We start from the raw sequence: 22,529 nt of genomic DNA on the forward strand, positions 1-22,529 counted from the left end.
TCAGACGGGAGGGTCACCCCAGGAGCACTGCTTTAGGGGACAGATAAAGGAGCGGGAGGCGGCTTTGGTGTCAGGGAGTGGAGGTTTCTGGCTTCATGAGCCACAACTCAAGCCCTCCACCTTGGCACAGGAGCAGCCAGAGAAAATATGTAAGAGATAGGCACGCTGTGTGCTAATAAAGTTTTACTGACAAAGCCAGGTGGTGAGGCAAATGGGTTTCATGGGTCACAGTTTTCCAGCTCCTGGTCTGCAGAGACGTCCTGGAGAAAACATCCTTAGTGGAGAAGGCTCCCTTCACGTCTCAGCCTCCGACTTCTCTGTCCACACTCGGTACAACAGCTCTGGCCCTGGGATCGGGGAGGCCTGGAGAGATTTTGTACACTGGTGGCCCCACAGAGGGACCCTGAGTCCTGTTCTCCAAGATATAGACCCAGTTAGGAAATGGCTGGTCCTCTATGAGGTTTATGGGCCCCGAGAACCTTGTGCTGTGTGTCCTGTCGAGAACTCCAGGCAGGTGGAGTTCAGAGTAACAACCATGTGGTGTCTTTAGACAGACAGAGAGCCTCACACAGTCTCCCCCTAACCCGGGCCCAGGTGCCAGGTGTGCACAGGGTGAGCAGATTCCCTGCCACAAAGCTGAGTGTGGAAGGAGCAGCCACACAGCCCAGCAGGAGACCTCGCCAAGGCAACCAAGTTCCTTGACTGGGGACTGAGAGGGGACGAAGGTTGCAGCCGATATGGTCGGGCACGGTGCTGTGAACTGAATGCCTGTTCCTCTCTCATCTATACGCTGAGGTCCTAACCCCAGTACCTCGACAGATTCTTCCCAAGCTCTCTCCCGGAGGGGAGGACAGCCTACAGCCGCGGCACCCTGGGCAGACCCAGGCGTGGAGCAGAGAAGCAGAGAGCTCTGCAGAGAGGAGTAGGACCAGGCAGCAGAGGGGCCCTCTCCTTGCCAGTGGGTGAATGTGCAGATCTGAGGCAGGCTGGAAGGGACGGGGGCGCCACTGAGCGGCCATGGTCTCTGCTGTGCCCTATTACAGGGAGATAAAGTCACACAGCGTGCGCAGCAGAGACAGCAGTTCCAGCCCATCCAGGCTCCGTGAGCTCCCATGAGCGAGCAGGGGGAAGCTGCCGGGCTGCTGCTACACGCTTAGGGCAGCCGAGTCCTGGGGTAAGGCCTCGTGTGAAAGGTACCCCAGTAACACACGCAGCCCACGTGTAAGTGGAGCAGCCTGGGATTGTCAGGAAGTACTCACAGGAGTGCTGGGTGGCCGGCACCGTGAGCACACACGTGGGTGTGACTGGGAGAGGAACGACCTGCAGGCCTCAGCTGTGGCCCCTGTCCTCCCGCTGGGACTTGGGGGCGAGCTGCTGCTCTCCTTGCCAGTGCCCGACAGGCAATGCTGCGGGGTGAGCCTAGGGCATCCCGTCCACACGCTCCTTCCCACCCTGCACTTGTAGGGTAAGAGCACCCCCAGGTACACACATTTGAAGGGGTGCCTAATTCTACCGAGAGATGGCGGCTCTGTCCTTCCGTCTTCTGTCACTCCCACCAAGCGTGCAATGAGTCAGGGCAGGAAAGGCTGAGCCCAGGAGCTGGTTCAGAAATGCGGATGGCGGGGCCGGGGCTGTGGCACAGCGGATGAAGCCACCACTCAGGACACCCACGTCCCCCATCAAAGGGCTGCTTTGAGTCATGGCTGCTCCACTTCCAGTCCAGCTTCTTGCTAGTGCACCTGGGAAAGCAGTAAAAGTGGCCCAAGTACTCGGGCCCCTGTACCCACGTGGGAGACCTGGATGGAGCTCCTGGCTCCTGGCTTCAGCTGGCCCAGCCCTGACTGATGTGGCCATTTGGGGAGTGAACCAGCAGATGGAAGATATCTCTCAAATAAATAATATTTTTAAAAGATTTATTTATTTATTTGAAAGGCAGAGTTTCAGAGAGGCAGAGGCAGAGAGAGAGAAGTCTTCTATCTGCTGGTTCACTCCCCAGATGGCCGCAAAGGCTGCAGCCACACTGATCTGAAGCCAGGAGCCAGGAGCTGCTTCTGGGTGGGTGCAGGGGCCCAAGGACTTGGGCCATCTTCCACTGCTTTCCCAGGTCATAGCAGGGAGCTGGATCGGAACTGGAGCAGCCAGGACTCAAACCAGCACCCATATGGGATGCCACCAGCACTGCAGGTGGTGGCTTTACTGGCTATGCCACAGTGCCAGCCCCCTAAGTAATCTTAAAAATAAAAAAAGATGGTCTCCAAGGCTTCAAGGTCAGCTGGTTAAAAAAAAAAAAAAAAAACAAGAAGAAGCAAACAAAAACTAAAACAAACTTCCCAAGGCTGTAAAGACCAAGACCAGCAAGAGCTTGGTCACATTTGGACAGTGACTAACCCAGCTGCAGAAGACGGGAACAGGAGCAGGGACTATTGAGGTGAGAGGATGGGGGAGGGGAGGGCCATCGGAGTGTCCCAAGCCCAGGCCCACACTGCAGTGAGATGCACACGTCCTGTGCCATCGCCAGACAGCGGGCCCAGCGATTTGACGAGAGAGATCGGGAGAAGACGCGGCTCGGGCCAGAGCTTGGCTCCGAGGCCTCACTCAGCTGTGCTTTGCAACATCATTGCATCAGGCCATTCTGTAGGGCAGGCTGCAGCACGCATGCGGCTTCAGCTCCCTACAGCGCTGACTGCACCGCACTGTCAGGAAGCCCTGCACACACGGCGAGGACCTCACTGAAAACTACAAGGAAAGAAAGAGCCCATTGTTTCTGCACGAACCAGGAAGTGGGGCTGCACGGACCAGGAAGTGGGGCTGCATAGACTGCAGGGGCGTACACATTACGGAGCAAATCTACACCGTGCCTGTCACTCAGGGTGCAGAGAGCTGGGTTCTGTGCTAAAGGGGAGGCATCCTGAGAGGGGCTGGTACCCTGGCCTGGGCGCCGCAGCCTTGCTGCCGATGGGCTCCCCTGGGCTGTCTTAGTGGCGGCAGACGGCAGCAGGGAAGGAGGCCCACCTGGTGAGCCACCTGCTGGGCCCAGTCACTTCCAGGCACTCTGGTGTCTCAGAGCATGGTGTGGGGGAGACACAGGGGTGTTTCAGAGCCTGGGGATTGCAGAGGTGGCCTCTCCTGGGCAAGCATGCATCGGGGCGCCTGGTCTGCAGCGTGGCTGCTCTGCTGCGGCCGGAGGAGCGGCCGGGCCGAGAAGGGCGGCCCATCCCAGGCCTTTAGTGGGGAGAACAGGCTGAAAGCAAGGGAGCAAGGAGACAGCCGTACCAGCAACCATCCTCATTCCTGCTACGTCCAGAACAGGTGCCGAGGGAGGGGTGTCACGGACAGGGCCTCTCACATAGGACACTCACGGAGACCTGGAGGGGCAGAGGCATGGCCCGGGAGTGACGGCAGCCTGTGAAGGGCCCGAGGCTGCAATGTGCAAACAGCAGGACTGAAGAGGAGGCACCCAGCCTACAGGGGCGCCCCTTCCCCCCCACACCGAGGTGCACCCAAAACCTGTGAATGCAGCCTCCCTTGGAAAAGGGGTCGTGGCAGGTGTGAGGAGATGAGAACCATCCTGGATTATGTTTCTATATGCAACACCAAGTGTCCTTCTAGAAGACACACAGAGCAGAGACCACGTGAAGATGGAGGGAGAGATGGTCATGCATCTTCAAGCCATTGCCAGCCAAGCACAGCCAAAAACACCAGCGGTCAGGAGAGAGGGGTGGGATGGATTCTTGTTCAGAGCTTCGGGGAGGAAAAACCCCTGCCGACACCTTGACCTTGGAATCCTGGCTTCTACTTTTTTTTTTTTTTTTAAGATTCATTTACTTTTTTGAAAGGCTGAGTTAGAGAGAGAGAGAGAGAGGAGCAGACAGAGACAGGGACAGAGCTCCTCCATGTGCTGGTTCACTCTCAAAAGACCACAGCAACCAGGGCTGAGCCAGACAGAGCCAGAAACTCCATCAGGGTCTCCCACGTGGGTGGCAGGGTCCCAAGCACGTGGACCATCTTCCATCGCTTTCCCAGGTGGATTAGCAGGGAGCTGGATCAGAAGTAGAGCAGCCGGGACTTGAACCGAGGCCCACATGGGATGTTGGCATTGCAGCATGCAACAACCCTGGCACCAGGACTCCCAGTTTGCAGAGCTGAGCTGCAGACCCGGCCTGTGCGCCCTGGGACAAAGCACTTAACTCCTCCGTGTTTCAGCCCTGTCTGTGCGATGGGGGTGCTGTGTGCAGTGACTCACTCCACAAACACCTGAGGGACCCAGCAGCACATGGGGGCCCTGTGGCATTTGCCTCCTCTCATGGTCAGACAGGAAGGAGGAGGAGGAGGGCCACGGGAGATGGTGCAGGTTGCGAGGCTTAGTGTACAGGCTACAGGGGCTAGGTGGTGTCCTGCGACGGTGGACCTGTGCTGCGAGGGGGATTCTCAAGTAGAGAGAGCCCGGTTTGAAGCATGCGGGAGAGAGCCAAGGGAGGCTGGGGGGCCCGTGCCCTGAGGGCAGGAACTGTATCTGTCTTTGCTGGTCACTATGGTGCACACATATAGTGACAGAGTCTAGAAGGACCAGGGTCAAGTTCATGAAGGTGCAGTGTTACAAGGCGCCCCAGGGGCAGAGGCCAGGAGCTGGCAGGACTGAGGACCCCAGCCTCTCTCTGCTGTTTCTCCCGTCGCCCTTACCCATGGGTGCTGCTGGACGACAGACCGACAGGAAGCCCCATCAGCACCTGAGACCCATGAGCCCGGCTGCTGGAGGGTGGCAGCCCTATTGTCCTCCTCCCCAAGGGAGGGTGGCAGCCCTATTGTCCTGCTCCCCAAGGGAGGGTGGCAGCCCTATTGCCCTCCTCCCCGAGGGAGGGTGGCAGCCCTATTGCCCTGCTCCCCAAGGGAAGGTGGCAGCCCTATTGTCCTGCTCCCCTAGGGAGGGTGGCAGCCCTGTTGTCCTGCTCCCCAAGGGAAGGTGGCAGCCCTATTGTCCTCCTCCCCGAGGGAGGGTGGCAGCCCTATTGCCCTGCTCCCCTGCGGAAAGATGCAAGAAGAGAAACAAGGCAAGATAAAGCTCCCGAAGACCACGGTGGGCCCCGGGTGCATACCCGATCCAGAAGAGGAATTGACGAATTTCACAACAGTGTGATTTCCCAAACAGCCTCCCTGGGACCACTGGCCCCTGATGAACACAGGAAATCCCCGCCAGCTCAGGCCAGGGGCCGTGGGTCAGCGTGGGGCCGTTCATCCCAGAGGGCCCGTGGCAGGCAGGGAGATGGGGCACAGCCAAGGCCAGAAGCCACAGCGCTCAGGAAAGTAGGTGGACGGACACCCTAGCAAAGTCGTCCCCAGAAGCAGGACAGCACTGAGTCCCTTACATGCCATGCCAGGGTGACTGACATGCTGCTAGGACAGCCGCATCCACAGCAGAGAACCTGGGTTTCTGTCCCCGCTCGGCTTCTGATTCCAGCTTCTGGCTGCTGCAGGCCCTGGGAGGCAGCCAAGACTTGTCAGGCAGTGGCATCGCTGCCACTTATGGGGGGGACCTGACAGAATTCCCGGCTCCTGGCCTTGGCCCCAGCCCATCCCCGGCCCTGAGGCTACCTGGGGAGTGAAGCAGGGGATGAGAGCTTGCTCTGCCTCCCAAATAGAGATAAAAATTGTGCTTAATGCATTGCCCAGCACTGACATCTGATTCTCTCAATCAGACAACGTCTGATGCCCTCACCCGCGCACAGCCTAATTGTTGATGCTGTCCACAGTCTGGGAACACAGGATCCTCTGGACATCTAGGGCCTGACCGCCCCGGCTGTGATGCCGACTGGGCGTCACCTGACTCAGGATGACCCACGCTATGTGCCACAAGCTCCCCCCGCAAAGGGGGGGCACCTACGGCAACCACAACCCTTGCAAACTTCAACCTGTCCTCGGCAAGGCCTTCCCCAAAAGCCACCTCCTCTGAGCCGCCAGTCAGTCTGCGCGTCGGCCAGTGGGGCGAGAGGCCCCGCTGCTCTGCCATTACTGCGAGTCCCGGGAGAGGCGCGGATCACGGGCTGCCACGACTTCGCAGGCGTCCCGAGAATGGTGCTGGTTTTCCTGTCAGGCAAGCGCAGTTCTCACTTGTTATCTGCAGTCACACTGGTCTGCCCTGGGCTTCAAGCCCGGATCTCCCCTCTGGGCCACGTCAGCTTCCTCCAGTGGGGGAAACGGAGGCCCAAGGCACAGGAGGAGCTTCCTGAGGTCACAGCACCAATAACCCACAGAGTGGGGTCTCAGTCTCAGCACCACCAGCTCAAACCCCAAGCTCTCTTCTAGTGGTCCCAGCTCCAACACAGTGCAGTATTTTAATTTTATTAATAATTATTACTAATAATTATAGTCATTACACAATCATACACAATTATATGAATCATACTGGCTAATTATAATATTTACTAATTATGTTAATCATCATGCAATTATATAATTATACTTAATAAAATGACTAATAATTATTAATAATAATTGTATATCAATTATGTACCTTAATTTCTCACTGTTTAGCTAACAGGGTCATCTATGCATCTATGCTTCTAATGAAAAGTCAATCCTAACCACTCTAACATCTAGGCACTCTGATGTTTGCTACAGGGAAATTTTTGTGGGTGGAAAGTCCCAACATGTTCCTAAATCTATATATACGAAATATATAAAACTTGTATAACAAATAAAAATTTTTAAAAAGACAATGTATTTATTTGAAAGGCAGAGTGATGGAGAGAGGGAAAGACAGACACACAAACACCACCAGAGAATGAGAGAGAGAGGGAGAGAAAGAGGGAGAGGGGGAGAGAAAGGCGGGGGGAGAAAGAGAGAGAGAAAGAGAGAGATAGATCTTCCATCTGCTGGGTCACTCCCCAGATGGCTGCAATGGTCAGGGCTGGGCCAGGCTGGAGCCAGGACCCAGGAGCTACAGCTGCATCTCCCACATGAGTAGCAGGGGCCCGAGCACTTGGCAGGCCATCTCCAGTTGCTTTCCCAGGCTCATTGGCAGGGAGCTGGATCAGAAGTGGAACAGCTGAGACTCGAACTGATGCTCTGATATGGGATGCCAGCACCGCAGACGGCGGCTTAACCTGCTGGCTACAACGCAGGCCCCAGCACAAACTCTCACAGCACTACCAGGAAAAATGGTGTTCCTGGCTCTGATTAAACCATGGGCCTAAGTTTAACCTGGAGGTCCCCAGCCTCAGCCAGCCACTGGAATCAGGGGGCATGGAGTGGGGAGGGGACAGGAGGCATCCAACTCCTGGCCGCACCCCAGAGCGTGTGCTGTGATTTATCTGGGATGGAGCCGGGGCATTGGAGCTGTTAAACACGAGAGGCGTTCGCTTTGTTATCCATCAACGTGACGTAACTGTGGAAACAGACATTTCTCTGAGTTACGACTTCACAGCTTGCTCACTCTCAAAACTGCCGTGATGCCAGTGACGACACCCAAGACGTAAGAGAGACCATGGAGGGAAATGGCAAGGAGCGGGGAACTCCAAGGCGGGGACGTGTGGCCAGGGAAGGTCCGTGACCGAGCACAGCACCCGCCCTGAGTTTTCCAGGGCAGATGCTCCAAGGTGCTGTCGTAGCCAGCGAAAGAAACCACCTGGGAGAAGAGCCCAAATCCTTTCTCCTGTCAAACAGGTCCAGGGCGACCCAGGAAAACCACGTGGCCGAACACCGGCACCGGAAGCCACAGCACTCCGAGTGGCAAGGCTGCTCCTGGCTCAGCTAACAGCCAAGTTCAAGGCTGGCCTCTCTTTCCTGGGAGTCTGCAGGCTTCCCTGGAGTGAACCTGGATGCCATGGCCGTCTCTGGATGCAGGCTCGGGGTGGGGGTAGGATGACAGTGGCAGCCGCCACAGGGCCCACGGGCTGCAGCTGGTGGAACACACTCCAATGGGGCTGCGTGGCACCTGACGCTCAGCCCCTGTGCCCCAGAGCTGCAACGCACCGCCTTTTCCCGGCACGCCAGTGCTCGGCAGGAGACGCACCTGGCCTTGCCTGGGCACAGACGGAGCCTGGTGGGGGACTTACGGGGGGTTGTCACATTTCCTCTGCCGGAAGCGGGCTCCGGTCCCACACGTTCGGCTGCACATGCTCCAGGCGCCCCAGGGGCTCCAGTCCCCATCCACGTGCTCCGGGATGGGCGTCTTGCTCACACACTCCCCAGCGCGGCACCACTGCGACAGAGCAGAGGGGTGGGAGGGGGGGCTCAGCAGCGCTGCTCGCTCCATTCCCAAATCCCCCCAGCCCCCAGCCCGCAGTTCCCAGAACGTGCACGGAAGCGTGCCTGTGCACTCTGTGACACCCCCTGCGTGGCCTCCAGATCGGGCCCTGAGCTGCCACGTGGAACTGCTCCCTTGGGACTCTCTGTGTTCCCAGCATCGCTCGTGGAGAGACCTGAGCTTCTGCAGAGATTTCGGGGCTGGGCTTGGGGTAAATTGGTTATCCTCGGAGATCTGAGAGAGCCTATCCTGTAACATAGAATTCCCCAAACGTGTAGCACACACCTGAGGTGCAAGATGCGACCCAGTGCTTGCCCACTCACGGCATCCGAGGGAAATGCCACCTCCTCTGCTCTCCCTCCACCCTCACAAGACAACGGAGAGGGCTGTGCGGCTGCTGGCCCCAAACACCTCTGCTCTCACTCCAGCACGCTCCCGACACCCGCCTGGGACTGGGTAACACTTGGCAAATGATCATGGTAGCCTCTGCATAAGGCAGGTGTACTGACAGACACCTCTCACTGGAGGTCCATCACTCGCATGACAAAAGGAGTTCCTCTAACAAAACATTAAACAAACGATTCTTGTATCCTATCAGAAATAAGGGGGGAGGTGGTGTCATCGCCCCCTACCCTGTGCCCAGGGTGGGCTCTGTGGCCTTTCTGCAGGGCACCGAGCTCAGACTGTGTCTAGAGAGAGAGAGGTCCCATGCCCAGGAGACATGGGGCTGCCTGCTGGGGCAGCGGGGGGCCGAGGGTTACCTTGTCTGCCCCGCACTCGGTGCCATCCAGCGGGGGGTCCAGCTTGGTCTTGCAAGACGTGTCTCCTTCCACCAGACACCACAGCCCGGCGCACATCAGGTGCTGTGGGAGAAGGGAAGGGAGTGTGACGGCTGAGAACACCCCCACGTGCACACGGGGCACCGTGACGGGCTGGAAGCGTGGCCCGGCTACCATGTCAGATCTGGGGCTGAAACACGTAGGAAGAGGGGGTCATGAGTGTGCACACCCAACAAGCAAGTGCATCAGTTCAAATGGCTCAATCTGCTTAAAAAAAAAAAAATTCTGTGCACTTTCTCCCGGGAGGCTCATCTCACGGCGCTGAGTTCAGCAGTTCCAGCCTCAGCTATGGACGGCTGAGAAGGAGACAGAGAGAGGCAGGGCTCAGGCAGGGAACATCAGCCCCTGCCCATTGAGAGCCATCAGGCCATCAGCAAACACGACCCCTGCATTCAATGCAGCGAGGAGCGACCCCACAGCCACATCCTCAGATGCATTCTGGAGCTGAGGCCGCGGCCGGCAGACGGCTCGGCTCTCAGGAGGCCACAGAGGCAGCCGCCTGTTTCTGGCCCAGCAGAGCTGCGTGTGATCTCCTAGTTTCCCACCTGGAGAACTGGGGGACATCCACGACACACGGTTAAAATCATCTACCAGGAGGGGAACGGACATTTAAACACAGACTCCCCACTGCGTCAGGAAGAAATGTGGATGTTGACAAAGTGCTCCATCACCAGCCTGGAGGCAGATGCAGCCCACGGCCTCTCACGGGAGCCGCTGCAGACGGCACAGCCACCCTGAGGGCTGCACGAGGAGCTGGACCTGAAACCCCCATCACGCACCCTCCGTGGGGCCCGGTGGGGTGGCCCCTGCCAGTGGCAGTCACCCCCGCCGCGGTGCCCCTGTGCTGTCTGCTCTTCCTGCCCTCACGGTGCTTCCCAGATAAACTACTTGTACCCAAATCCCTGCTCATGGTCTGCAATGGGAAACAGATGTAGGTAAGTGTCGCTTAAAGACACAGGACACTGCAGGATGCCAAGCCCAGTCCCTCGGAGAGGCCCGAGCTGGAGGGGGCAGACGTGAGCCTGCAGGGTGTGGCCTGGGGAGCCCCTGGTGCGCTCTGGGCAGGGGGGAGGTCAAGGGGCCCCCGCGGTGTGGTCACAGCCCGGTGTGCAGAGGGGGAGCCATGCTCAGTTTCGAAGTCTGCTGTTCCGGCCAAGCGCAAGCATCTGCATAGAAGCCGTGTGCGGCTGTGCCGTCTACAGGGAAGGCGCGAAGAGACGGAAAGGGAAGGAGAGCAGAGCTGGGGGGGGGGGGGGCTTTGTGAAAGAGCCCCTCCCATCCTGAGGACGTCGGGGCCGACCTGTGCAAGAAGCGGACAGCTCGGGCACCGCTCCCGTCGTGCACGGCGGGGCGAGGCGCAGCACGAGACACCTGCTCTGTCCAGTGCCCGAGGCCCTGAACTCCGTGTGTGCGGCTGCGGGAGCTGGCGGGGCAGGGTGCTCGGGGGCCACAGAAAGAGCGGCCGCCTGCGGGGACAGAGCGAGAAGGCGAGTGTGACTGTTTCTTAAGCTTTTAATGGACAGCACTTTCTCGTCAAACTTCTGATCTTCAAGAGAACACACAGGCCGAGATTTCTTAAGCAGAAAACAGAAAGGGCCGACCTGTATGAAAAAGGGCTTCTGCTATCACAAGAAAATCCTAGGAAAATGAGAAGATATTCACAGTATACGGGAGAGATATCCGTAATGCATACAACCCAGACAGTGTGTCCAGAAGCTACTCAATTTCTACCTAAAATTTCCTGCACATCAATTAAGAAAAAGTCCCTGCAGAAGAATGGGCCAAAGACGGCAGGCTTCAGCAAAGCGGACACTAAATAGGCACAGGCAGTAAAAATATGGAAAGGTGCTCAGTTTATTTAGCCAAGGGGCAAAGAGAAACGACAGCCCAGCCCCCACTCAATACCTCCGCAGGGCCCCAGCAGGGCCAGGGTGAACACCGCAGGCACACCGCACGTGTGCAAGGGGGCAGCAGATGGTGACTCCCTCGTGCTCCAGTGCAGGTCACGGCTTGGCCCACCACCCCGGGTGACCTGTGACACAGGAATGGCTGCTGTATGTGTTACTTAGGGAGTCACGATGAGTAAGAATGTCTGTATGTGTTCAGGTACAGCTTTTTGTGCGTGTGACTATCTTTGACCTGAAAAATACTGGTTGAATGCATGGATTCAGAACCTGCACAGCCCACTCCAGGACCCCGCAGTTCCACTCCCACGCACGCATGCACCAAAAACAAAGGTGTGCTTGTGATCACCAGAGACATCGTCTAGAATGTTCACTGGGACTCTGCGTTGGTCCCAAGTTGGAAACGACTCATACACTGTGGTGTGTTTGGAAAATGACAGGATTTCATTCACAGAACGTGTGAAAACAAGGCAGGACGGTAACGCTGGGAGTCAGGACAGGGTTACCTTTGCGCTCAGTTAGGAAAAAGGGAAGAAGGCACTGAGCACCAGAGGAGACTTCAGGACAGCAGCCTGGGGCCCCAGCTCAGCCGCCAGTATTGCTGTGGTGCCCGAGGCATGCCACCGGCTGTGTTACCAATGGAGAACATGGGGTGGACGACACACCCCTAAACTCCAACACCCGAAACCTTCTGAGTGCTGACACAGCGTCACAAGCGGAAGATCCCGCCCCTGACCTTGTGTGACAGGTTGCCATCAAGATCCAGGTGCACTAACAATGTTGCATAAAACTGCCACCAAGCCACGCATGTAAAATGTATGTCAAACACATGTTTAGACTCAGGTTCCACCCACACCTCCAATTTTTAAAAAGTTAATTATTTGGAAATACACACAGAAAGAGCTCCTGTCTGCAGGTTCCTTCTGCAAATGCTGTCCATGGCCAGGGCTGGGCCACGGCCAAAGCTGGAGCTGGGAACACAGTCCAGGTTTCTCCTGTGGGTGCCTGGGATCCAACTGCTGCCTCCCAGGGTCTGAATCAATGGGAAGCAGGAGTCAGGAACCAGAGTTGGGAATCAAACCCAGGCACTCCGAGGTGGGGGTCTTAACCGCTAGGCTAATCTGCCCCCTACCCCACTCATGCACGCCTATTTCACTATGCATGTGCAAATAGCCAACATCTGAAAAACTTTTGGATAGACTTTTGGATAGAGCTACTCAACCTGTATCTACCAAACTGTTGCTCAAGTCACAGACAAAGCTTTTTGAATATACAAATAGGTGAACCCTTTTTTGGGAGAAGTACCAGAGGGTGACCTTCAGCCACTACGAAGTGACTGCAGAGCTCACAGCAAAAGGGCAAGCAGCAAGCACTGATAAGGGTATGACTGGAGATGTTCAATGAGGGACTGAGACCAGAGACCCAGACACGGGGCGACTGGGCAGAAACAGGCCGGAAGGAGGGTGGGAGAGGTGGGAGCAGGGAGAGCCTGGTCTGTATTAACATTGGTTTGTTTATCTTTTCCAGCTGGGAGACGAGCAATCAAAAAGGGGTCTTCAAAGGTTCATGGAATGAAAAATACTACGACAAATGTATGAAAAATACTATGCATGGACTTCACATTTGTGTCACCAATATAATCTTATTTTTAATTCTATTTTCCATGATCCTTTTGAGCTACTCCTATATAACAGATAAATAAAATAACCAATGTATGAGAACATTTAAAGAAGCACTAATGAAAAAGGGAAACTGTGCAGTAGGAATGGAAGGGAAGAGATGAGATACATTTATTTCATCATCCTCCCAAGCTAGGATAGGTAGCTACCCTACAGAGAAGGGTGACTGATGGCTGTACCTTGTGCTTCCAGCCAATGGCAGACGAGAATTCTGTGGGAGGCAGGGCTGCCCTTCCACTACGGAACAGCGAGGTGCTGGCATACAACATAATCCTTACTACTGAGTTCCTGGAAATAAGGGAGTGACCAAGGAAGCCAATACAAAATACCTACATGGGTGTATTTACATGTAACCCAGACCGACCCCAGGTCATGACACAAGGGCTGGGCTCCCCAAGGGCAGGGCTGGGCTCCCCTAAGGGCAGGGCTGGGCTCCCCTAAGGGCAGGGCTGGGTTCCCCAAGGGCAGGGCTGGGCTCCCCCAAGGGCAGGGCTGGGCTCCCCAAGGGCAGGGCTGGGCTCCCCCAAGGGCAGGGCTGGGCTCCCCTAAGGGCAGGGCTGGGCTCCTCAGGGGCAGGGCTGGGCTCCCCCAAGGGCAGGGCTGGGCTCCCCTAAGGGCAGGGCTGGGCTCCCCTAAGGGCAGGGCTGGGTTCCCCAAGGGCAGGGCTGGGCTCCCCCAAGGGCAGGGCTGGACTCCCCAAGGGCAGGGCTGGGCTCCCCCAAGGGCAGGGCTGGGCTCCCCAAGGGCAGGGCTGGGCTCCCCTAAGGGCAGGGCTGGGCTCCCCTAAGGGCAGGGCTGGGCTCCTCAGGGGCAGGGCTGGGCTCCCCCAAGGGCAGGGCTGGGCTCCCCAAGGGCAGGGCTGGACTCCCCTAAGGGAAGGGCTGGGCTCCCCCAGGGCAGGGCTGGGCTCCCCAAGGGCAGGGCTGGGTTCCCCTAAGGGCAGGGCTGGGCTCCCCAAGGGCAGGGCTTGGCTCCCCAAGGGCAGGGCTGGGCTCCCCCAAGGGCAGGGCTGGACTCCTCAAGGGCAGGGCTGGACTCCCCAAGGGCAGGGCTGGGCTCCCCAAGGGAAGGGCTGGGCTCCTCAGGGGCAGGGCTGGGTTCCCCAAGGGCAGGGCTGGGCTCCCCAAGGGCAGGGTTGGGCTCCCCTAAGGGGAGGGCTGGGCTCCCCTAAGGGCAGGGCTGGGCTCCCCAAGGGCAGGGCTGGGCTCCCCTAAGGGGAGGGCTAGGCTCCCCAAGGGCAGGGCTGGGCTCCCCAAGGGCAGCGCTGGGCTCCCCAAGGGCAGGGCTGGGCTCAGAGCTGCAGCTGGGAAGTGGGTCTGGGCGGGCAGTAGGGTCAGAGCTCTACCCCAGACACCATCAGCCCAGGGAATCTCGAAGGTGCCCGCCAGTTCCGGAAAGGCTAGCGACAGCCCCTGACCTTGGGTAAAACAGTAAAAATTCTCCAAAAGGGACGCAACTGCCACCAGGCTCACAGAACTCCATGGTTATGCTCAAAAAATGTAAACTCACAATCCCTCGTGGAAATGCGAGTGACAGTCGGCAGGAGGAACGGACAAAAGGCTCAAACTACCAGGGTGTTCAGACAGCACGCTCATCAGAGTCCACGGGGTCACCTATAAAACGCTCAGACACCAGACAGGAGATCTCGGAGCTCAGCCAGCAGCGAGAACTATCAAACACGGCTGGATAAATATGGAAAGGAAACCAGAAGGAACACATGAAAACGAAATATATAATGGCGGCAACTCCCTGGAATCTGACACCCCAGGACGAGAGGGCTGGTGACTGGAAAACAAGTCGTCAGAAATTACACACACAGCAGCACGGAGCAGAATGGAGGAAGGGAAATATAAAAGGTTGATAGAGTTCTTTTATGATTTATTTTATTTATTTGAAAGGCAGAGTTACACACTGAGAGATGGAGAGACAGGTCTTCCATGCCCCAGGTCACTCCCCAGATGGCCATAACTGCTAAGGCTGTAGCAGCCCAAAGCCAGGAGCCAGGAGGTTCTATCAAATCTCCTATGTGGGTGCAGGGGCCCAAGGACCTGGGCCATCCTCCCCTGCTTTCCCAGGCACACTGGCAGGAAGCTGGATCAGAAGGTGGGCAGTGGGGTCTCGAACCAGTGCCCAAATGCGGTGTTGGTGCTGCAGGTGGCGGCTTAACCCACTACACCACAACACTTGTCCCCGTGGATACAATTCTAAGAATATAACAATACTTCCCTCTCTCCCTCCAAGATCTTTAATAGAAGAGTGTATTTCTGGGCTGGCGCTGTGGTGCTCTGTTTAAGCAGCTGTCTGCAACACAGACATCCCATATAAGTACCAGTTCCAGTCCCAGCTGCCCCACTTCTGATCCAGCTTCCTGCTAATGTGCCTGGGAAAGCAGGAGAGGATGGCCCACGTGCTTGGGCCCCTGCACCCACGTGGGAGACCTGGCTCCCGGCTTCCACCTGGCCTAGCCCCAGCCGCAGAGGCGACTTGGGGAGAAAATCAGCGGATGGAAGATCCCTCTGTTTATATAACGCCAACTTTCAAATAAATAAATAAATCTTAAAAAAATAAAGTATATTTCTTCATAGTAAGAAAACAACACTTGGACAAATTGTCAAATCTTGTTGAATTATAAACATTTCCATATGACGTGCTACCTTCCTACGTATTCAGCTAAGAATGGAAAATCTATGAGTTTATGAAACTGGTACTAGAAGGCCTTCAGAATCCACCTGCAGATATAAAGCGGCACAAAGCATCTGTCTCCCCACGTGGGGCTGCAGCAGAGCAGCCGGCAGTGTCCGAGCGCGGGGTCCTCGTTCCTGCTCCCGTCCCACTGCAGTGTGTAGGTCCGTCCTGGGGCTGCTGTCTGGGTAAACTTGCCCCGAGGCTGCTATCCATGGGGTAGTGCCGGAGACCAGAGAGGACAGACGCTGCACACCTGGGTCCTGAACAGAGACGCCGCCGGAATGAGACGGATTCTGCTCGCTTCCAAGCAGTGCTGCCAACCCAGGAGTGCTCTCTCCAGCAGGATTTGAAAGCGCTTCCATCCGGGCTTGGAATCGGCTTCATCACTGGCACTCTCATCTCACCCTCCTTCCCTCTTCTCTTTAAGGGTTTGCAAGTGTTTACCAGCTACAACCGTCTTTGCTGTTAGATCTGCCAGAAACTGGGAGGTTTCTGATTCCCCTGCGGTATTTGATAAAGCTCTTTGAGTCAGCACTTCTTCTTTTCCATTGGCCTGTTTTTAGGAACAGGTGGCCAGATATTGAGCCAAGAGATCTGGGGGCTTTGGCTATGAGCACGAGCCAGCACCTCCTGGCTGGGGCTGGGCTCCTCAGGAGCTCTCCCTGATGACCCGATGCAGGACGGGGACCGCGAGATGCACCACTGCTTCCCACACTTGTCTTTGCCAACAGCCACCGCCACACCTCTCTGCTCCTAGTCCAAAGAATGCAGCAGAAATGTCAGGACGCAATCCGTGAGCTTGCTATGAGAGTCTCAGATGTCTGCCTTTCTCCAGCGTCCTCTCCACTGCCTCCCTGGTGCCCGCTGTGACGGAACAGTTGCCAATACTGGAAAGAACCACATGACGAGGAACTGGGGGCAACCTCTGGCCAACCACCAGCAAGAGACGGAAGCCACTGGTGCAGCCACCTGCAAGGAACTGAGTGCTGCCAACCGCCACCAGGTGAGCTGGCAAAGAGCTGTCTCCAGTTTTGCACCAGGTGCAGCCGGGTGAAAGGCTGAGACGGGATCCAGCCAGCTACGTCCTCCCCCAGCCCACAGAACCTGAGCAGTGACAACGCCGTGACATTTCCAGATACCAGGTTTCGTGGCAATTTGTTGAGGAGAAATAGTTAACACAGATGCATTTCTTACATCCTCCAAATAAACCGAAGAGGAGATCTTCAAAGCTTCCAGAGAATGAAAACGTGGAGGATGAGATGTATGCGAGTGTTTGCAGGGTAACTGCAGGGACAAGGATAAAAGTCTTCTGGAGAGTAAATGAGGGGGGCCGGCGCTGTGGCGTCGTGGGTAAAGCCACCGCCTGCAGTGCCGGCATCCCATACAGGGCGCTGGTTCCCATTCCGGCTGCTCCACTTCCCATCCAGCTCTCTGCTATGGCCTGGGAAAGCAGTAGAAGAGGGCCCAGGTGCTTGGGCCCCTGTGCCCATGTGGGAGACCAGGAAGAAGCTCCTGGCTCCTGGCTCTGGATCAGTGCAGCTCTGGCCGTTGCAGCCAATTGGAGAGTGAACCAGCAGATGGAAGACTGACTTCTCTCTCTCTCTCTCTCTCTCTCTCTCTCTCTCTCTCTCTCTGCCTCTGCCTCTCCTTCTCTCTCTGTGTAACTCTGACTTTCAAATAAAAAAATCTTTTTTTTCTAAAGATGAAATGAGGGTGTTTGGCGCAGCAGTTACGACGCTGCTTGGGATGCCACCTCCATATTGCAGTGCCTGGACTGAATTCCTACTCCACTTCTCATCCAGCTTTCTGCTAATGCACACCCTGGGGGCAGCAGGCGACATGGGAGACCTGGACGGAGCTCAGGCCGCTGGGCAACCTGGCTCAGTCTGGCTGTTGTGGGCATTTGGGGAATAAACCAGAGGATGGAAGAGAGCGCCCCCCCGCTTCTGTCTTTGAAATAAAGGAAAACTTTTAAAGACAAAGGAATGTAAGGTTGAAAAAAAGAGAGAAGAGAAATCCAGAAAATATTGTAAGAGGAGAAAAATTAAGAAGCAATAAAGTCAGAAAGCGTAATGTAAAACATGATAACTGGGACCAAGCAGACTAGAATCTAAAACAGCAGGAAATGAGCTAAACTTGTTTACTAAGACACAGAATCCTTCAGATTAGATCAGAAACTAAAACTCAATTACATGCTAAATAACAAGAAATGGTCAAAACAATGCGATTTCGATAGTAAAAAAAAGTGAGAGCAAAGGAGAAGCTGGACCCCAGCGTCAGCTAAGCCTGAACCCAAAATCCAAAGCATGAGATGAGCTACAGAAGGTCTCCTGCTGGCATAAAGCCATGACTCCCAGCGCGACGCACGGCCAGGAGAGTCTGTGCACCAGACAGCTTAGCGGGCAACCCCAGGAAACAAGGCTTACTTGAGATTTAAGGGGAAATGCAACAAAATTAATAGAGAAATTCAGCTCACCTTTCTCGGTCCAGGTCAAATAAAACGGACAACAACATGCAAGGACACAGAATATCCAAGATCACATTAGCAGAGAGATGATAAACAAAGCTCCACACCCTAAACAAACACAACTTCAATGGACTCAGAACATTCTGAGACTTCATATAACCAGGCAAAGAGGGCTATAGCATGACACATAAAACTAGGAATTGATTTTTTCACAGAAGAAGACCTACAGAATAAATAACCTTACCACCTGGAAATGTAGACATGTTATTTTGAGTATTTCTTGTATGAAAGAGAAAAATCAAGCAAAACCGCAGAGTATGCAGGAAATAACCAAGGTGAACACACGGCGCATCTTGACGCGTAACGTGCCCGAGGGAATGCTGAAACGCCCAGGAAGAAAATAAACAAACTGCCCACTTCAAGAAGTTTGAAATGGAGTAATATAAATATGTACAATAACTGAGTCAATTAGTAGAGATAAAAGGAAATGCGTGTTATTTAGGAAACAAACAAAAAAAACAGAAGGGTTGTTTTTCTTGGAAGGGGGGGGTGACCCAGATAATCACCTGCCAACCTATTCCCGGAGAGGAGAAACCACGAGTAGCAAAGAAGAAGAAGAAAATAACTAAACTGGGGGAAACGCGTTGGATGACCAGTGACCACGTCACTCAGCTCCATCGCTACTGGAGATGAAGTGATTTTCCAGGCGTGCCTACGTTGACAGACCCACTGTCCAGGACCGATTAACACAGAAGACCCAGAGAAGCTGCCTCAGAGCTGCCCTTCTGGACCCGTGGTCCACACGGGCTCCCGGCAGCATTTTTATTATTAGAGACGGATTCTATTTCAGCTTTAAGGAGCAGAGCACCCATGCGCTGCAATGATTTAAGAGCATGAAAAGAAAGGGCGCATTTTCTCCATCCTCTACATTAATATGACACTGATGCCAAACCATCCAAACTCATTTACGAATACTGTTGCAAAGATCTCAAATATAATTCCAACTAATACACTACAGCCAAACAAACTGAACTCTGAATTAGAATACAGCTCAGTACTGGAAGACTGTCTAATCTAATTCAGCATATTAACAACTCAAAGGGGAGAACTCATTTGGTCCTCTGCAAGGATACTGAAAACATTTAATAAAGTTTACACATAATCTCTTATTGAAATTCTTAATAAAATCAGATGCATATAAACAGGTAAGTCTGTAGCTGGACAAAATCTCTCAGCGGGGAGGTTAGAAGCACACCGTGCATCAAAGTCAAGAAGGGACAACAGACAACCTTGACTGCAACTGAAATTTAGATGAGAGGATCAGGTGGGCACATAGAGCCGTCTCACGAGCAAACTCCGTAGTCTAACTAAAACACGTGGGCCATCTCTGACAGAACGGGGCGTAAGATTAACGTACGGGACGGTTTTCCACGGTCTCAATAAAGGCAAATGCCGACCAACTCAAAGACACAGCGGAAGCAGTGACCCCACTGAAACAGGAAGCAATTGCGTCCCGACAGTGCAGCCGGGCTCTGGGCGGCGGCTTCCGGAAACAGCTCCACTGCTCGGCTCCTGCCACCCGCAGGACAAACCTGCACTGAGTTCCCCTGGTTCATCCCAGGCCGTCGTAGGTGTCTGGGAGTGAACTAGCAGGTGGGGTCATTCTCAGTCTCTCCCAGAAAGAAACATGTTTTTTGAAGCCAAAAATATTCTGTAATAATAAAAAGAAACTTGTAAGATCTATATGAGAAAATTTAGAATTCCTGTGGGCGTAGGAACGGATGCAACAGAACTCTGTTCCCCAGTAGGAGACTCCACAGGGTAAGGGTGTACTTTCCCTAAGGTAATCTATGACCGAATGGAATTAAAAATGCCAGCACAATTTAACAATAAACAGGTAGGTTTCTGTTTTTTTTTTTTTTTTTTTTTTTTTTTTTTTTTTTTTTTGACAGAGTAGACAGTGAGAGAGAGAGAGACAGAGAGAAAGGTCTTCCTTTGCCGTTGGTTCACCCTCCAATGGCTGCCGCGGCCGGCGCGCTGCAGCCGGAGCACTGCGCTGATCTGATGGCAGGAGCCAGGTACTTATCCTGGTCTCCCATGGGGTGCAGGGCCCAAGGACCTGGGCCATCCTCCACTGCCCTCCCGGGCCACAGCAGAGAGCTGGCCTGGAAGAGGGGCAACTGGGACAGAATCCGGTGCCCTGACCGGGACTAGAACCCGGTGTGCCGGCACCGCAAGGCGGAGGATTAGCCTAGTGAGCGGTGGCGCCGGCCAACAGGTAGGTTCTAAAGATCATATTGAAAAGCAAATGAGGCATAATAATAGTAAAATTGTAAAGAAATGCTTAGTGTATTAAAATATCTTCACTACAGTGAAATACAGTCAGGATGTATATGAGTAGATCAGTGGGGCTAGAAAATCCAGAATATATTTACAAATAAGACATGTAAGAGAGGCCAGTGCTGTGGCACAGTGGGTTAAGCTACCATCTGCAGCGCCGGCATCCCACATGGGTGCCAGTTCACATCCCAGCTGCTCTGTTTCTGATCCAGCTCTCTGCTATGGCCTGAGAAAGCAACAGAAGATGGCCCAAGTGCCTGGGCCCCTGCACCTGAATGGGAGACCTGGAGGAAGCTCCTGGCTCCTGGCTTCAGCCTGACCAAGCTCTGGCCATTGCAGCCATCTTGGGGAGTGGACCAGCAGAAGGGAAGATCTCTCTCTGTGTCTCTTTTCTCTCTCTCTGTAACTCTTATGGATAAATGAACCTCTTTTCTTTAAAAAAAAAAAAAGACATTCAGGAATTTAGTATATTTCAAAAAGGTGTGGGAAAATATGAATTCTTTAGTAACTGGTACGGAATCACCCAACGAACCATCCAGAAACAAAGTGAGCATGGTTCCCTCCTTCACATCTGACACGGAAATAAGTAATTGCTGCATTTAGGATTTAGCCATTAAAATGAAATCATTAGAGTGCTAGGAGAAACTGTGAGAGTTACATTTATACTCCGGGAATGGAAAGACCTTTCTAAGCATGGTAGACAATCCAGAAGCCTTAAAGAGACATACCTTACTCCACACACACCGTTCTGCTAGACATTAAATACCACAAGCAAAGCTAAAAACAAACTGGAACATTTTAAACTCACATTTCAGTGGAGGCTCCAATTTCCTTAATGTATAAAATTCCTAACATACCATTATCAACACAGAGCTGTGAGGATAATGTCAAACTAGTTAACGAATACAATGATACCTGCAGCAGGTGCATCTCTTCAATGCAGACTGGCAAAGCTCAGACAGGCTGGCTGAGAGTGACAGGCGACCACCTCTCTGGGGCATTGTGGCAGCATCTGCCCCCGGCCGCCCACGCACACGACTGTGTCAAGTGCAGACAGGCACAACGAGCCCGTGGGGCCAGAAAGTGAGGCGGTGGCTCCCTCGGTGCAAGGGTGAAGCAGTCATGGGGCGGCAGGGAAGTCGAGGGGACTCTGGGGAGGTGGGGTCCTTGCTGTGCGGCTCACACCTGGGTGCTGCCTACGAGAATGGACGGAGCTGCACACTCACGCTGCGTGGACCTCCCCGTGTGCCTCCTATGAAACCACAAAACTAACGTCTGCCTAAGGACCTCGCGTCCACTCCTGGGATCTACCCTACACGTCATTTGGAGGTTTGCCCTCCAAAGTGCATTTTTGGGGGTGTCACCCTGGGGGTTATTCTTGTGGGTGGGGGCCAAGAATACTAAGGCCCTCAGAGCACGAGATGGTTCCTCCAATGGGGGATGCGGCAGCCCAAAGTGGCGCTGGAGTCCAGGCGGAGAAACCCTGCCACGGGTAAGCTCGGTCACAATGATGCAGGCAGCACGTGTGCACACCCCGTGAGGTGGCCGGCAGCACATGTGCACACCCGTGAGGCCACAGGCAGCACGCGTGCACACCCGTGAGGCCACAGGCAGCACGTGTGCACACCCGTGAGGTCACAGGCAGCACGCGTGCACACCCCGTGAGGTCACAGGCAGCATGCGTGCACACCCGTGATGTCACAGGCAGCACGTGTGCACACCCCGTGAGGTGGCCGGCAGCACATGTGCACATCCCGTGGGGATGCCAGCAGCATGTGTGTATACCCCGTGAGGCCACAGGCAGCACGTGTGTATACCCCGTGAGGCCACAGGCAGCACGCGTGCACACCCGTGAGGCCACAGGCAGCACGCGTGCACACCCGTGAGGCCACAGGCAGCACGCGTGCACACCCGTGAGGCCACAGGCAGCACGCGTGCACACCCGTGAGGCCACAGGCAGCACGCGTGCACACCCGTGAGGCCACAGGCAGCACGCGTGCATACCCCGTGAGGTCACAGGCAGCACGCGTGCACACCCGTGAGGTCACAGGCAGCACGTGTGCACACCCGTGGGGAAGTGCGGCATGAATGCATCCACAGCAAAGCGAGGCCTGGCTTTCACAGGGTAACGCGAAAGCTCCTCTCCCGTGCTCACTGCGCCGGGGCGTCATTCGGGGACCATCAGAGTCATCTCGTCACTGCTCCTGCCAGCTCTGTCCGACTCGCCCTGTTCCATGGATGAGGAAATGGAGGGCAGTGTCTGGCCTGAGTGCAGAGTCCAGGGCCTGCCCCGAGCCCGGAACACAGCCTCTACCCTCGGGTCACTCTGCTCCCCGAGCCGGGCCCCACGCCCCCTTCCCATTTCCTGCATTC

At 55.0% G+C, this 22,529-nt stretch overlaps 1 protein-coding gene across 2 annotated transcripts in view; it reads right to left on the bottom strand.

The window, feature by feature from the left end:
* Positions 1 to 22,529, bottom strand: part of ADAMTS17 (ADAM metallopeptidase with thrombospondin type 1 motif 17) — a 269,013-nt gene that overhangs the window by 82,835 nt on the left and 163,649 nt on the right. For both annotated transcript variants that reach the window (XM_051822951.3, XM_089311139.1), the window contains 2 exons: positions 9,004 to 9,105; positions 8,052 to 8,197 (listed from right to left, as the gene is read on the bottom strand). In XM_051822951.3, coding sequence (XP_051678911.3) covers positions 8,052 to 8,197; positions 9,004 to 9,105 — 248 coding nt within the window. The remainder of the gene's footprint in view (positions 1 to 8,051; positions 8,198 to 9,003; positions 9,106 to 22,529) is intronic.

This window comes from Oryctolagus cuniculus, chromosome 12 (assembly GCF_051225735.1).
Source record: "Oryctolagus cuniculus isolate XC-2025 breed Fujian yellow rabbit chromosome 12, ASM5122573v1, whole genome shotgun sequence".
Lineage (NCBI taxonomy): Eukaryota > Metazoa > Chordata > Mammalia > Lagomorpha > Leporidae > Oryctolagus > Oryctolagus cuniculus.